At 54.4% G+C, this 14,326-nt stretch overlaps 1 protein-coding gene across 3 annotated transcripts; it reads left to right on the top strand.

Moving 5' to 3' along the window:
* The first annotated feature begins 2,237 nt into the window (after positions 1-2,237).
* On the top strand, positions 2,238-14,323 carry mindy1 (MINDY lysine 48 deubiquitinase 1). 3 transcript variants are annotated; one of them, XM_067975983.1, is made up of 9 exons: positions 2,238-4,355; positions 5,036-5,093; positions 5,745-5,809; positions 6,049-6,207; positions 6,967-7,069; positions 7,944-8,086; positions 10,252-10,434; positions 11,430-11,573; positions 12,077-13,865. In XM_067975983.1, the coding sequence occupies exons 1-9, from the start codon at positions 3,693-3,695 to the stop codon at positions 12,170-12,172; spliced, it is 1,614 nt and encodes a 537-aa protein (XP_067832084.1). In that variant the 5' UTR covers positions 2,238-3,692; the 3' UTR covers positions 12,173-13,865. The 3 variants fall into 3 exon arrangements, with proteins under 3 accessions (XP_067832084.1, XP_067832083.1, XP_067832085.1); XM_067975982.1 differs by having other exon boundaries at positions 12,074-13,865; XM_067975984.1 differs by having other exon boundaries at positions 2,240-4,355; positions 11,430-11,559; positions 13,838-14,323.
* The last annotated feature ends 3 nt before the right edge of the window (positions 14,324-14,326 follow it).

The following is a 14,326-nucleotide window of genomic DNA, read 5'->3' as shown; positions in this document are numbered from 1 at the left end:
GGATACGGGGAAAGGGCGGGAAAGTGGAGTTGAGGTAAAAATCAGACCAGCCACGATCTCATTGAATGGCGGAGCTCGAGGGGCCGAATGGCCGACTCCTGCTCCTATCTCTTATGGTCTCATTTATCACGTTGCTGTTTGTGGGATCTTGCTGTGCGCAAATTGGCTGCCACGTTTCCTACATCACAACAGTGACTACACTTCAGAAAAAGAGTACCTCATTTGGCCGTAAGGCGCTTTGGGACGTCCTGAGGTTGTGAAAGGCGCTATATAAATGCAAGTTCTTTTTTCTTTGGCGAGGAAGGGAGGGAGGGAAGGAGGGAGAGAGGGAGAGAGGTGGATGGCGTTCCTGCTTTGTGAAAACTCCTGGACATTAGCTGCGACCAACGCCCTGGAGAGAAATTACTAGGGCTTTAAACAAATTCGTGACGGGGTCCATTTACTCCCCTCCCTTGGTGGAGTTGCACGTCTCGTTTATACGGGCGGTTCCCACTATAAATACGGTCATGGGTGTTTATAATGGGAATATAAAAATAAGGACAGAATGTGCGACCTTATAAGTCAGACTGAATTACATCTTCTCCCTCCTGGTCCAATGATCTCTCCACCCTCTAACCCCTCCACCTCACCTCATGGCTACACTTGGGAGGGTCGATTTTAACTCCGGGTGGGTTTCAGGCAGGGCTGGAGGGCGAGCGCAAAACTTAATCACAGGGGGGACTTTGAGACCCGGACTATTGTGCCTTGCAGGTCTTCATTAACAGCGGGGGGTGCAGGGGGGAAATCGGGCTGGCCCTTCCCTCCTAAATGATGAATAGTACCGAGGAGTTGCAGTTATAGAATGCCTCGGTGGGCTGTCCCAAAGAACTTTGCGTACAATGCGGCAGCCATTTTGTGCACAGCAAGATCCAAACGGTGCTGGTGTTGATTATGAGAGACATGTTGGCCAGGCACCAGGAGAACTCACGGCTCCCTTTCAAGTTCGAGAATTGCCTCCTCCCTAACTCTTTATATCTGGTGTAAAAAACGCAAACCAAGCACTGGGATCCATCCCTGAAGGGATAGAATTGAAAAGCAGAGATGTTATGTTAAACTTGTATAGAACCTTGGTTAGACCACACTTGGAGAACTGTGCACAGTTCTGGTCTCCATATACCTTGGTTAGACCACACTTGGAGAACTGGGCACAGTTCTGGTCTCCATATACCTTGGTTAGACCACACTTGGAGAACTGGGCACAGTTCTGGTCTCCATATACCTTGGTTAGACCACACTTGGAGAACTGGGCACAGTTCTGGTCTCCATATACCTTGGTTAGACCACACTTGGAGTACTGGGCACAGTTCTGGTCTCCATATACCTTGGTTAGACCATACTTGGAGTACTGGGCACAGTTCTGGTCTCCATATACCTTGGTTAGACCACACTTGGAGAACTGTGCACAGTTCTGGTCTCCATATACCTTGATTAGACCACACTTGGAGTACTGGGCACAGTTCTGGTCTCCATATTATAAAAAAGGATATAGAGGCATTGGAGAGGGGGCGAAAAAGATTTACAAGGATGATACCAGAATCGAGAGGTTATAACTATCAGGAAAGGCTGAACAGACTGGAGTTCTTTTCTCTAGAAGAGAGAAGGCTGAGGGGTGACCTGATAGAGATCTTTAAAATTACGAAAGGGTCTCGATAGGGTAGACGTAGAGATGTTTCCACTTGTTGGGGGGAGACCAGAGCTAGGGGGTCATCAATATAAGATAATCACTAATAAATCCAATCGGGAATTCAGGAGAAACTTCTTTACCCAGAGAGTGGTGAGAATGTGGAACTCACTCCCACAGGGAGTAGTTGAGGGGAATAACAGAGATGGATTTAAGGAGAAGCTTGAGGGAGAAAGGAATAGAAGGATAGGGTGAGATGAAGTCGGGCGAGAGGGGGCTCGTGTGGAGCATAAACACCAGCACGGACCAGTGGGGCCGAACGGCCTGCTTCTCTGCAGTAAATTCTATGAAACTGCACTTTTATTTTCCCATTTTCATTCTTAAAGAATCATTGAGGTGAACTCCTGATCTTGTTGGTCAGATTTGTTGATTCAATGGTTTGGGGGAGAAGAGGGGGAAGAGAGTTCCTCCCAAAATGAAGGCCTCCAGAGGGCGCAATGACTTTAGGAGGCAGGAAAAGCTGACGGTGGGGGGAGGGGGAGGGGGAGGGTGAACTCTTGCCTCCAGCCAGGCGTCTTTGTCTGAGAAGGGCTTTCATTTCCGGTTTGACAGCCAGCTCTAAGATTTATTTATTTTAGGAGGAATTAGGAGGAAAAAAGTCATGGGGTTTCCTCAGGATTGAGCATTTTCACCGAGTGTTAATGTAACTGTGGGGTTGTTTTCCATTTTTAGTCCAATTTTTTATTCTATGTGTTTTATTGAGGAGGAGGAGGGGGGGGAATGGGAGATGTATCTGAAGACGTGGTGACGTCAGCAGGAGAAAGTTAAAAGGAAGATAATCTTGGGAAAAGAGAAGAGAAGAGATTACAGGGGTGGGGGGGCTTGAGATGTCAACTGGGAACAGATAAAGCCAGAAGGATGAGGCCAACAGGGTCTCAGGGAGGTTGTTTATGAAATGTTTTGAGTGACAACAACATAAAAACTCCCCCCTTCCCCCTCCTCCTACATTGACAGTGCAAAAATAACCCCAACACATCTATTTATTGGAGGTATATTTGGTTACAGACTCTTGGAGTGAGGGGGTTAGGCTAGAAGTTGAGGAAGAGGGGGACGTTTTGTCAAGGATCTGCTCCCTGGCCCCAGAGATAAGAGAGGGAGAGGGACAGAGGAGGGTTGAAAAAAGGAGAGGAAAAGAGAGAGATAGAAGAAGATTGAAAAAGGAGAGGAAGAGAGAGACAGAAGAAGATTGAAAAAGGAGAGGAAGAGAGAGACAGAAGAAGATTGAAAAAGGAGAGGAAGAGAGAGACAGAAGAAGATTGAAAAAGGAGAGGAAGAGAGACAGAAGAAGATTGAAAAAGGAGAGGGACGAGTAGACACGAGCTACCTGCAACTTTGGAGAACCTTAATCCAGATGCCTTTGAAGGAAACATCTGCTTAGTGAAGCTTCTGTTAGTTTGCTAAGAGCCCCCGAACTTCACGCCAACAGGGATAAGCTCACCCTGGGGCTTCCTGGGAAGCGATCGCTGAGCGAAAGGTGGGCAAAACCGAGTTAAAGAGGAACGCAGGACTCCCAGGAGGATTGGCAACGGAAAAGAGCAAGAAGATTAAACTCCCGACCTTATAACAGGATTCTTTGCGGCTCTTCGGTTCCTGATTCACCAGCGAGGAAATTGAAGAGAAACAGGCGAGAGCTCGAGACTGACCAAGTAAGGGCACAAGGGCGAATTTAGATGCCCCTGACTGTCGCAAGACTCCTGAGCAGAAGATCCAATCTTTTGGCCTTTGGAGAAACTTCAAGATTACGGAGTTCTTTGGGGATTAACTTGTTTTCCTGAGGAGAAAACTGAGCTTCCAAAGACTTAGATCAAGGACATAAATACTGTACGTTACAATCTTGGGACGATGATCGAGTGAGGTTGAAGGTTAAAGGGCGGGGAGCAGATAAAGGTCAACTAAGCATCAACTGAGCTTTTTGGACACTACGGAGACAATCGAGAGGTTTCTCTCGAGCTGAGGTTGACACGTCTTTGCCATGGAGGCTAATCTTTTACAAAAGGGTGACAATGTTGATTTGAAGAAGACCATAGCGGGGATATCTGGTATGCCAGTCACATCAAAGCCGGCGTCCAGTCTGCCAGTGGGAAACCAAAAGAAGCCGCCTGACGATCTCAGCCAGAGGGACCGCCGTTCACCGACCTCCAGAAACCAGTCTGATCGGGAGCCGGAGGCCTCCTTGGCGTCGGCCGCGAGCGAGCAAGGCCGAGAGGACGCGGCGTCTGAAGCAGCACCGGTCCAGCAAGAGGGTCGAGGATCCAGCTCCGACAGCCAGGCGGGAGGGGAGAGCAACGAGTCGGTGACCAGCGGGATGGCCTCCGTCGGCTCGGAGGGCGAGCTGGTCAGCCCGTCCCCGTCGCTGGGCTCCCGGGAGGGGGCGGAGGAAGGCCGGCAGCTGGAGGCCGAGAGCCTCGAGGCTGGGAGCGCGCAGTCCCAGCGAGCGGCCAGCCCGTCGTCACAGGGCGAGCTCTCGCAGAGTGCGGGCTCGAGGCCGGGGACCTCCAGGAGTGACCCCAGTGACACCTTTTATTACGTCAAGTGGATCAACTGGAAGGGAGAAAAGACCCCTTTAATCACCCAGAGTGAAAATGGACCCTGTCCCCTGATAGCCATCATGAACATCCTGCTCCTCAGATGGAAGGTAGGTTCAAAGGGATTCCCTCAGGGTCTTTGAAAGGAACGAACCTGCATTGCTATAGCGCCTATCCCGTCCTCGAGCACAATACCCAGGCCGACGCTCCCCAGCGCCGGTACTGAGGGAGCGCCGCACTGTCGGAGGTGCCATCTCTCGGATGAGACGTTAAACCGAGGGGCCCCGTCTCAGGTGGACGTAAAAGATCCCACGGCCGCTATTTCAAAGAATAACGGAGGGAGAGGGGGGAGTTCTCCCCGGTGTCCCGGGCCCGATATTTATCCCTCAACCAACATCGCTAAAAAACAGATGATCTGGGCCATTATCGCTGTTTGCGGGATCTTGCTGTGCGCAGGTTATCTGCCGCGTTTCCTACACTACAAGAGTGACCGCACTTCAAAAAAAAAAGTACTTCGTCGGCTGTAAAGCGGTTTGGGACGTCCTGAGGAGGGGAGAGTCGCTATAGAAATGCAAATTCTTTAAGACGTTGATAGGGTAGATTGAGAGAAAGCTGGCCGGGGGGGTTCTCCCTCATCGCCCAGTCGACATACCGATCCCAACTTGGCTAAGCGTTGATTTGGACGCACGGCCCGGGCAACCTGAGCAAGAGGGAACGTCGGCTTTAAAGAGAATAACAAATAACGACCCTGTTGTTTGAGAAAATTCTGGAATGTCTTTTCTTCTTGTAGGTGAAGTTGCCGCCAAAGACTGAGGTGATATCTGTTGAACAGTTGATGACTCTGTTAGGTGAGTATTGAGTCTCAACCCTCTCCTATCCGGCCTCCCAACCTCCGCCCTCCGAGACCATCAACTCGTCCAAAACTCTGCCCCCCACCCCGTATCCCTAACTCGCGCCCAGTCCCGTTCACCCGTCACCCCCCCCCTGTGCTCGCTGACCTCCATCGGCTCCCGGTCCAGCAACCCCTCGGTTTTAAAATTCTCGTCCTCGTAGTGAAATCCTTCCTCGCCCTCCCCCTCCCTATCTCTGTCACCTCCTCCAGCCCCTACGTCCCCCGATTTCCGTCGTTCCACCATTGGCGGCCGTGCCTTCAGCCGCCTGGGCTCTAAGCTCTGGAATTCCCTCCCTAAACCTCTCCGCCCTCTCTCTCCTCCTTTAAGACGCTCCTTAAAACCTCCCTCTTTGACCGAGCTTTTGGTCACCTGTCCCTAATATCTCCTCATGTGGCTCGGTGTCAAATCTTGTCTGATTTACGCTCCTGTGAAGCGCCTCGGGGACGTTAAAGGCGCTATATAAATGCAGGTGATTGTTTAGTGCTCTGCCGAAACGTCACGCTGTGGTAAACAGGTGAATGAGTTTCGAAGGTTTCGCTCTTGAGAAGTTTGACGCTGGGGGTTAATTTTCGGGGATCTTTTATTCCTCCGTGTCTTTATCCTCAGGAGACTGCGTTCTCTCGACTAAACCAAAGGAGAACTCGGAGGGTCTGCAGCTGAATTTCGAGCAGGTGAGTTGCAAATATTCACCCCCCCCACCCTGCCCCTGAACCCTTTCGCAGGCCGGAGAGTCCGACGTGGTGGGGAGATTGGGTGTGCGACGGAGGCTGGCCGTTCACCTCCGAAGGCGCGTACTGGAAGAACTCTCGCATTGACCTGTCCCGACCTCCTGTTAAACCGGGGAGCCAGATATGCCCTTCAGGCTCTCCGGGCCTGATCTCTCTGTGTGTCTCTCTCTCTCTCTTTACAGAACATGAGCGACGCAATGGCTGTTCTCCTCAAGCTCTCCACCGGACTTGACGTCAACGTCCGGTTCACTGGTGTCGGTGACTTCGAGTACACCCCAGAATGCATCGTGTTCGACCTGCTAAATCTGCCCCTCTACCACGGCTGGCTCGTTGACCCACAGGTGAGAGGGCACGAGCGGGGGGAGGGGGTCACCACCCGTCTGTTCCGCAGTGGCGGCTGTCTGGAGGTTAAACAGGAGACCGAGCGAAGCCCGTTCTTTCATTGCACCCGTGGGCACTCTCTCTCTCTCTCTCCCTCTCTCTCTCTCGCTCGCTCGCCTCCGAGAGGGTGGGAGCAGTCAGTGTCAATTCATTCAAATTAGATAGATTTCGTCCGGTGAGTGTAGGAGGTTTGGGATTAAGGGGTGGCTTTCGACTTGATTTAACGGATTTAAGATAAAAAGAACCAGAGGGGGAGATGAGAATTATTTTTGAACGCAGCGCACGAATTCGCTGTCTGAACGGGCGGTGGGAGCAGATTAATTAAAACTTTCAAAAGGGGAATTGGATAAATACTTGAAGGGGAAAAATTTGCAGGGCTACGGGGGGAAAGAGCAGGGCGGGGAGCGGGACTAATTGGACAGCTCTTTCAAAGAGCCGGCACAGGCCCGACGGGCCGAAAGGCCTCCTTCTGTGCTATGTCGTTCTAGGGTTCCCAAAAACTCTTCCCCCACTGGGGGTTTTCCTCGCCTCATGTCTGGGCGTGTTGGAGATTAATCGATGCCCAGAGATTGTTGGCGATGATTAATCAATGATTCCACTGTCGTGTCAGCCGACTATCAGGGCGGTAGACGGTGAACTAGACGGAGGGGGTGGGCATTTCTCGTCCTGTGACTCCCGTTGTGACGAAAGGCAGACCCTTTCTCTCTCCTTTCCCGCAGAGCACCGAGGTGATGCAGGCGGTCGGCAGGTGTAGCTACAACCAACTGGTGGAAAAGATTATCTTTTCCAAACACTCCACAGACAGTGCGCTGGTCAGCGAAGGTAAGGATGGTCATCTGGTCATCTGCCAGCGGTTGTCGGGGCGGGGGGGGTGGGGGGAATCTTTCACGTCCACTGACAGCGGTGAGCGTCCCGGGGTGGGTTACAGCGCGGCTCGAGTCTCTGCCCTTTCTCTTCCTTGGCCGTGCCCGACCTCCCCAGGGTGCGGCTGTGCTGCCCGTTCTGGCTCCATTGCGCTCTGCCCCCTGGTCTTCCGTTCGTGATTGCATGCGATGCCACCCGCAGTTCAATATCCCGCCGGGATTGGATGCGATGCCACCCGCAGTTCAATGTCCGGTTGAGATTGGGTGCCACCCGCAGTTGAATATCCTGCCGGGTTTGGATGCGATGCCACCCACAGTTGAATATCCGGTTGAGATTGGATGCCACCCGCAGTTGACTATCCTGCCGGGATTGGATGCGATGCCACCCGCAGTTCAATAGCCTGTTGAGAATGGATACGATGCCATTTGCAGTTGAATATCCTGCCGGGTTTGGATGCGATGCCACCCACAGTTGAATATCCGGTTGAGATTGGATGCCACCCGCAGTTGAATATCCTGCCGGGATTGGATGCGATGCCACCCGCAGTCCAATAGCCTGTTGAGAATGGACGCGATGCCGCCCACAGTTGAACATCTCGTTGAGATTGGATGCGGTGCCAGCTGCCCCGCCGGGATCGGGTGCGATGCCACCCGCAGTCGAATATCCCGGATGGCAGGTGAAAGCTTACGAGGCGAGGCGTAGCTGTACCCCCAGCGAGGGTTGTCGCCTTCAGGAGAGGGGGAGGGAGATTGGCGGAGGCGGTGGGGGGGGTCGGCGAGGGGGGAAGAAAGGAGACGGGAAACGTTCAACGTTTGTTCACGCTCTGGTGCAGGTCTGGTGGCCGAGCAGTTCCTGGATGCCACGGCCACTCAGCTGACGTACCACGGCCTCTGCGAGCTCACCGCCACCGCGAAGGAAGGGGAGCTCTGCGTGTTCTTCCGCAACAATCATTTCAGCACCATGATTAAACACAAGGTACCGACCCGCTTGGCTCTGCTAAAACTCTCGGATCTGTTACACGTGTGTACATAAGGAGCGGGAGCAGGCCATTCGGCCCCTCGAACCTGCATTCAATCAGATCGTGGCCGATCTTCGACCTCAACTCCACTTTCCCGCCCGATCCCCAAGTCCCTCGATTCCCCTAGAGCCCAAAAATCTATCGATCTCAGCCTTGAATGTACTCAACGACTGAGCATCCACAGCCCTCTGGGGTAGAGAATTCCAAAGATTCACCACCCTCTGAGTGAAGAAATTCCTCCTCATCTCAGTCTAGGATGGCCGACCCCTTATCCCGAGCGGTTTTCCCCTCTCCCTACAGTTTAAACCCAGGTCACTGAGCGAATCTATTGCAGTCGCCCCCCCCGGCCTTCCTCTTTCAACCCAGGAACCGAACTCCGAATCCAGGCCGACGCTCCCGGTGCCAGTGCTGAGGGAGTGCTGCACTGTCAGAGGCCCCGTCTGCCTGTTAAAGATCCCATGGGAGCTATTTGGAGAAGAGTGTTTAATGCCGGGTCTCTCAAGGGGACAAGAGAGTAAGAGTGGCCTGCACTGTGGGGGTGTCTCACTGCCCTCCCTCTCCCTCGAAGGTGCTGACTGTTCGGAGGAGGCGGTGCCCTGGACACTGACAGCCCTCCCGTAACCTCACCCATCGCCCGGGTGGGAGACTGGACAGTGGGACAGGCCAAACCCTGGCTGATTTCTCTCCCCACTCCCGACTCGGGGCCCCACCTACGATCAGGGCCTGGTCTGCCCGATCCGTGTTAGTCCTGCGTGGTGGTGAGGGGGAGTGGGACGCCGAGGGCCGCAGTCTGATGAATCGGAGCCGTGCGCTGAGTCGTCCATTTAATCCACACACTCCCCCGATGGTGCATCAGCAAATAGGGGTTCCTTAATTCCAAGCCTGGCTTTTAAAGGCCTGTGTAGCAGGGGAGAGGGACCGAGGAGGAGGGACTGAGGGAGGGGGAGGGGGGAGGAGGGACTGAGGGAGGGGGACAAGTGAGGGAGGGACTGAGGAAGTGAGGGGGAGGGTGGGAAGTGGAGGGACTGAGGGGGGAGGGACTGAGGGAGGGGGACGAGTGAAGGAGGGACTGAGGGTGGGGCATCAAGGAGGGGGAGGGAGGGACTGGTGGAGGGAGGGACTGGTGGAGGGAGGGACTGTGACTGAGGGAGTGTCTGTGACGGAGGGAGGGAGTTTCTGAGACTGAGGGAGTGACTGTGACTGGGGGAGAGTGGGACTAGTGGAGGGAGTGACTGTGACTGAGGGAGGGACTGGTGGAGGGAGTGTCTGTGATGGAGGGAGGGAGGGACTGGGGGAGGTAGTGTCTGACGGAGGGAGGGACTGGTGGAGGGAGTGTCTGTGACGGAGGGAGGGACTGGTGGAGGGAGTGTCTGTGATGGAGGGAGGGAGGGACTGGGGGAGGTAGTGTCTGACGGAGGGAGGGACTGGTGGAGGGAGTGACTAACTGAGGGAAGGTGGGACTGGTGGAGGGAGTGACTGTAACTGAGGGAGGGGGGGACTGGGGGAGGGAGGGACTGGGGGAGGGTGGGACTAGTGGAGGGAGTGTCTGTGACTGAGGGAGGGAGGGTGGGACTAGGGGAGGGGGGGACTGGTGGAGGGGGGACTAGTGGAGGGAGTGTCTGTGACGGAGGGGGGGACTAGTGGAGGGAGTGTCTGTGACTGAGGGGGGGAGGGGGGGACTGGTGGAGGGAGGGACTGTGACGGAGGGAGGGACTGGTGGAGGGAGGGACTGGTGGAGGGAGGGACTGTGACGGAGGGAGGGACTGTGACGGAGGGAGGGACTGGTGGAGGGAGGGACTGGTGGAGGGAGGGACTGTGACGGAGGGAGGGACTGTGACGGAGGGAGGGACTGTGACGGAGGGAGGGACTGTGACGGAGGGAGGGACTGTGACGGAGGGAGGGACTGTGACGGAGGGAGGGACTGTGACGGAGGGAGGGACTGGTGGAGGGAGGGACTGGTGGAGGGAGGGAATTCCACGGATAAGAATGATGGAGAGTAGGAGACGGGTCTCGGTCGCCCCTCGGGGAGGGGGCAGTGTGTGTTGGCCCCGGGGGGGTTATTTTGGTCCATTTGGCCCTCCCCCCCTCGGTGACGGGTTTTGTTACTGCTCCTTATCCCCAGGGACACCTCTACCTCCTGGTGACAGACCAGGGCTTCCTCTCGGAACAGAAGGTGGTGTGGGAGAGTCTGCACAACGTGGAAGGAGACGGCAACTTCTGCGACTCCGAGTTCTGCCTCAGTCACCCGTCCAATCGCCAGCTGCCCTACACGGCCACTCAGCCCCCGCAACAGCAGATCGACCAGGTGAGGCGGGGTTGAGAAGCAGGCGCCAGTCGTGAGCCGCTTCAGAATGTCCGATAAGCTTCTATCGTCGCCACGTCAGATTCAGCTGAAGCCCCGCAGTACAGGCCCTCCCTCAGTGGGTCAGCACTCCCGCACTCTCTGGCCTCTGAGTCAGGAGGTCGTGGGGTTCGAGCCCCCACTCCGGAGACTCGAGCCCACAATCCAGGCCGACACTCCCCGGTGCCGGTACCGAGGGAGCGCCGCACTGTCGGAGGTGCCGTCTTTCGGATGAGATGCTAAATCCCCGTCTGCCCCTCTCAGGCGGACGTAAAAGATCCCACGGCCGCTATTGGAAGAAGAGCAGAGGGGGGAGTTCTCCCCCGTGTCCTGGTCCCGATATTTATCCCTCGACCAACATCACTAAAAAAACAGATGATCGGTCAATTATCTCATCGCTGTTTGTGGGATCTTGCTGTGCTTCCTACATTACAACAGTGACTACACTTCACAGAAGTATTTCATTGGCTGTAAAGCGCTTTGGAAGGTCGAGGTTGTGAAAGGTGCTATATAAATGCAAGTCTTTTTACGTTTTAAGCAATGCCTATGGCGATGGCCTCGAATGTAAAATTCTCATCCTTGTGTTCAAATCCCTCCATGGCCTCGCCCCCCTCCCTATCTCTGTAACCTCCTCCGAGATCTCTGCGCTCCTCCGATTCCGGCCTCTTGCGCATCCCCCGATTTCCATCGCTCCGCCATTGGCGGCCGTGCCTTCAGCCGCCTGGGCCCTAAGCTCTGGAATTCCCTCCCTAAACCTCTCCGCCTCTCTCTCCTCCTTTAAGACGCTCCTTAAAACCTCCCTCTTTGACCGAGCTTTTGGTCACCTGTCCCTAATATCTCCTTATGCGGCTCGGTGTCAGATTCCGTTTGATAATCGCTCCCGTGAAGCGCCTCGGGGACGTCTCACTACGTTAAAGGCGCTGGTTGCTGCTGATTGCCCTGTTTTCTGTGCCCTGTAGGATTACATGGTGGCCCTCTCCCTTCAGCAGCAGCAACAGGGCCCGGGAGACATCAGCGATCTGGAGCTGGCCAAGCAGCTGCAGGAGGAGGAGGATCAGAGGGCGCTGCAGTACCTTCAGCAGCAGGAACGCGAAACTCAGCCGGTAAACTCTCTCCTTCTCGTTTTCCCCCCCACTCCTCCTGATTGGGGAGCCGCTGCTGCCCTCCAGAGGGGCAGCTCGGCCCCCAGCCGCCCACCCTTCGAGGGGCTGCTTGATTCTGCTCTCCCTTGAAGGTCTGCACGTCCGCACGCGCGGCAACCCTGGCTTGGTGTCCCCGCTCCCCCATCGTGGAGCCCCTCCAGCTACTCGGGGGACGAGGGACTTCAGTTATGCGGAGAGACTGGAGAAGCTGGGGTTGTTCTCCTTAGAGCGGAGAAGGTTAAGGGGCGATTTAATCGAGGGGTTCAAAATCATGAAGGGGTTTCGATAGAGTAAATAAGGAGAAACTTTCCAGTGGCGGGAGGGTCACCAGAGGACCCAGATTTAAGATATTGGCAAAAGAACCAGAGGGGGCCGCCGTGCTTTCTCCGTTAGCGATTTTTTCTTTCTTTTTTTTTTAAAAACGACCTAACACTCGCCGTCTTTCCCCCCCCCCGTGACAGCAGGCGCCGGTGCGTCAACCAGCGGCCGCAGGACGCCAGGCGGCGGGCGAGCGCAGGCAGCGGGAAGAGAGAAGCAGCAAAGACTGCGCCATCCTGTGAAGAAGCCGCCGCCACCTTTTGGTTTCGCCTCAGCGGCGATCCTGCCACGAGAACCTTTCTTCCCGGCCTTGCGGTGGAGGGAGGCAGACCACGGCCAATTGGAAAGCGAGCAGACTCTTTGGTTGCCCGACTGTCGGCCGTCGGTCAACCCTCCATTTTTTGTGACGGATGAACAGAAGTGTTTATTTTGATGACCCCCCCCCTCACAACAATGAGGTTTCTCCTGGAGATCGATCTTCCAGGCCCACAGTGTGTCCTCCCCAGCGTTTTAAGCTTATAGATACCGCTGATCCATCTGGAAGTTTATTTTGCCTGGGGAGGACGATGAAGAGTCAGAGGAAGAGAAACACCATCTTCAAAATACACGGGGGGCAAAAAGGGGAGAAGGGTCAACGTTTCTTTTGAGATGATCCTTTCAAAGAGCTCCCTCCCTCCCTCCCTTCCCCCTCCACCGGTCGCCTCTCTGCGGTTTCGGAGTCCGTTGAGACGAAGGCCGGATGGTGTTGAGTTTTAGTTGCCATTTTCTTGGCGTGGTTGATCGTCCTCCATTTTGGATTCGCCCCCCCCACTGGTCGATGCCCAAGATGGCCGCCTTGCGTGTTTTTTAAAACGTTTTTTTTTTTTAAGGTCAAGAGCCACTACGTAAAGCGAAGGATTGTTAAATCGAAGCGGGGAGGGGTGACTCACCTGCCGAAATCTGGGTGTAAATATTGGGGCTAACGTGCGACGTTGAGGTCAGAGGTCGTGAGTTCAAATCGCACCATCGCGCATTGAATTCGATAAATCTGGTGATTCGCGGGTTGGTGGGAGGAGACGTTTGGACCGTGGAAACTGCTGGATTGTTGTAAAGTCCCATCCGGTCCACCAACGTCCTCCAGGGAACGGGGAATCTCCCGCCTGGCCCCAGTCCCACTCTCGGCCTGGCGGGGCCTCCCGAATTAATTATCATGGAACAAGAGTTCCATGGGGCTGATATGGGGGGGGGGTCACAGTTCCAGGAAAAGCCCAGGCCCGATCGAACGATTGGGCCTCCCCCTGGGCAGGAGAGCGGAAAATCAGCCAGTGAGCTGGGAGGGAGGAGGGGAGAGGGTGCAGCCAGCGAGTCCCAAGGGAAGATAGCGTGAAGCAGCCACTCGCTGACTTGACCTCCCGAGGAGGATTGGCCCTTTGGGGTAAGGCACTGGGCAAAGTGAGCAGCTCCACCCCAGCGAGAGAGGATGTCAATTAAACACGAGGGCCGAGGGAGAAGGTAGGGAGTGAGGTCACAGCAAACAGGAGGGGGCCATTCAGCCCCTCGAGCCTGTTCCGCCATTCCATTAGATCATGGCGGAGCTGTATCTCAAACCCATCTACCCGCCTTGGTTCTGTAACCCTTGCCTAACAAAAAAAAAATCTATCAATTTTCAATTGACCCCCCCAGCCTCAAAAGCTTTTTGGGAGAGTTTTCCACTCCCCTTTGTGTGAAGAAGTGCCTCCTAACATCACCCCGAACGGCCTGGCTCTAATTCTAAGTTTATGCCCCCCTCGTTCTGGACTCCCCCCACCAGAGGAAATAGTTTCTCTCTCTCTCTCTCTCTCGACCCTGTCCACTCCTTTTAATCTTTCGGCGACCGTACCCATTTGCTTTTGTTTTTAAACCAACTTCTTCTGCCCACGGCCACTCAGAACCTAACGCAGGAAGCAAATCTGAAATGAAGCAGCAGGCCGGCCAGCCTCTGTGCGGAGAGAGAGAGAGAGAGAGAGAGAAAACAAGAGTTCAAGTTTCAGGCAGACAACCTGTTGCCAGAACGCTGTGTGTCTCTCTCTCGACTGCCGAATGCATCCAGCATTTCCTGTATTTTTTTTTTATATTTCAGAATTTAAAAGCGGATTGGGCAGGATTTTAGGTCTCCCCCTTTAGTTAGTTTCCACAGATCTCGCTTTCACGTAGAACGTAGCTCACAGGCCATGTTTCAAGACGCTGTACCAAAGCAGAGCTCTCTCTCTCCCCCCCTCCCTCAATAATGAACAGGTTCCTAACCCCCCCCAAACTATAATTGACTTTTAAAACCATGCAATTGTTATTTTATGTTTGTCTAAAATGTCTTCAGATTTGGTTTTGGAAATTAATATGTATATATAATATCTGCAATAAAATACAAACACAAATCAGTT

The sequence above is a fragment of the Heptranchias perlo genome, chromosome 44, assembly GCF_035084215.1.
Source record: "Heptranchias perlo isolate sHepPer1 chromosome 44, sHepPer1.hap1, whole genome shotgun sequence".
Taxonomy (NCBI): Eukaryota; Metazoa; Chordata; class Chondrichthyes; order Hexanchiformes; family Hexanchidae; genus Heptranchias; species Heptranchias perlo.
The sequence above is the reverse complement of the archived record's forward strand: the minus strand, read 5'-3'. Positions and strand labels throughout refer to the sequence as shown.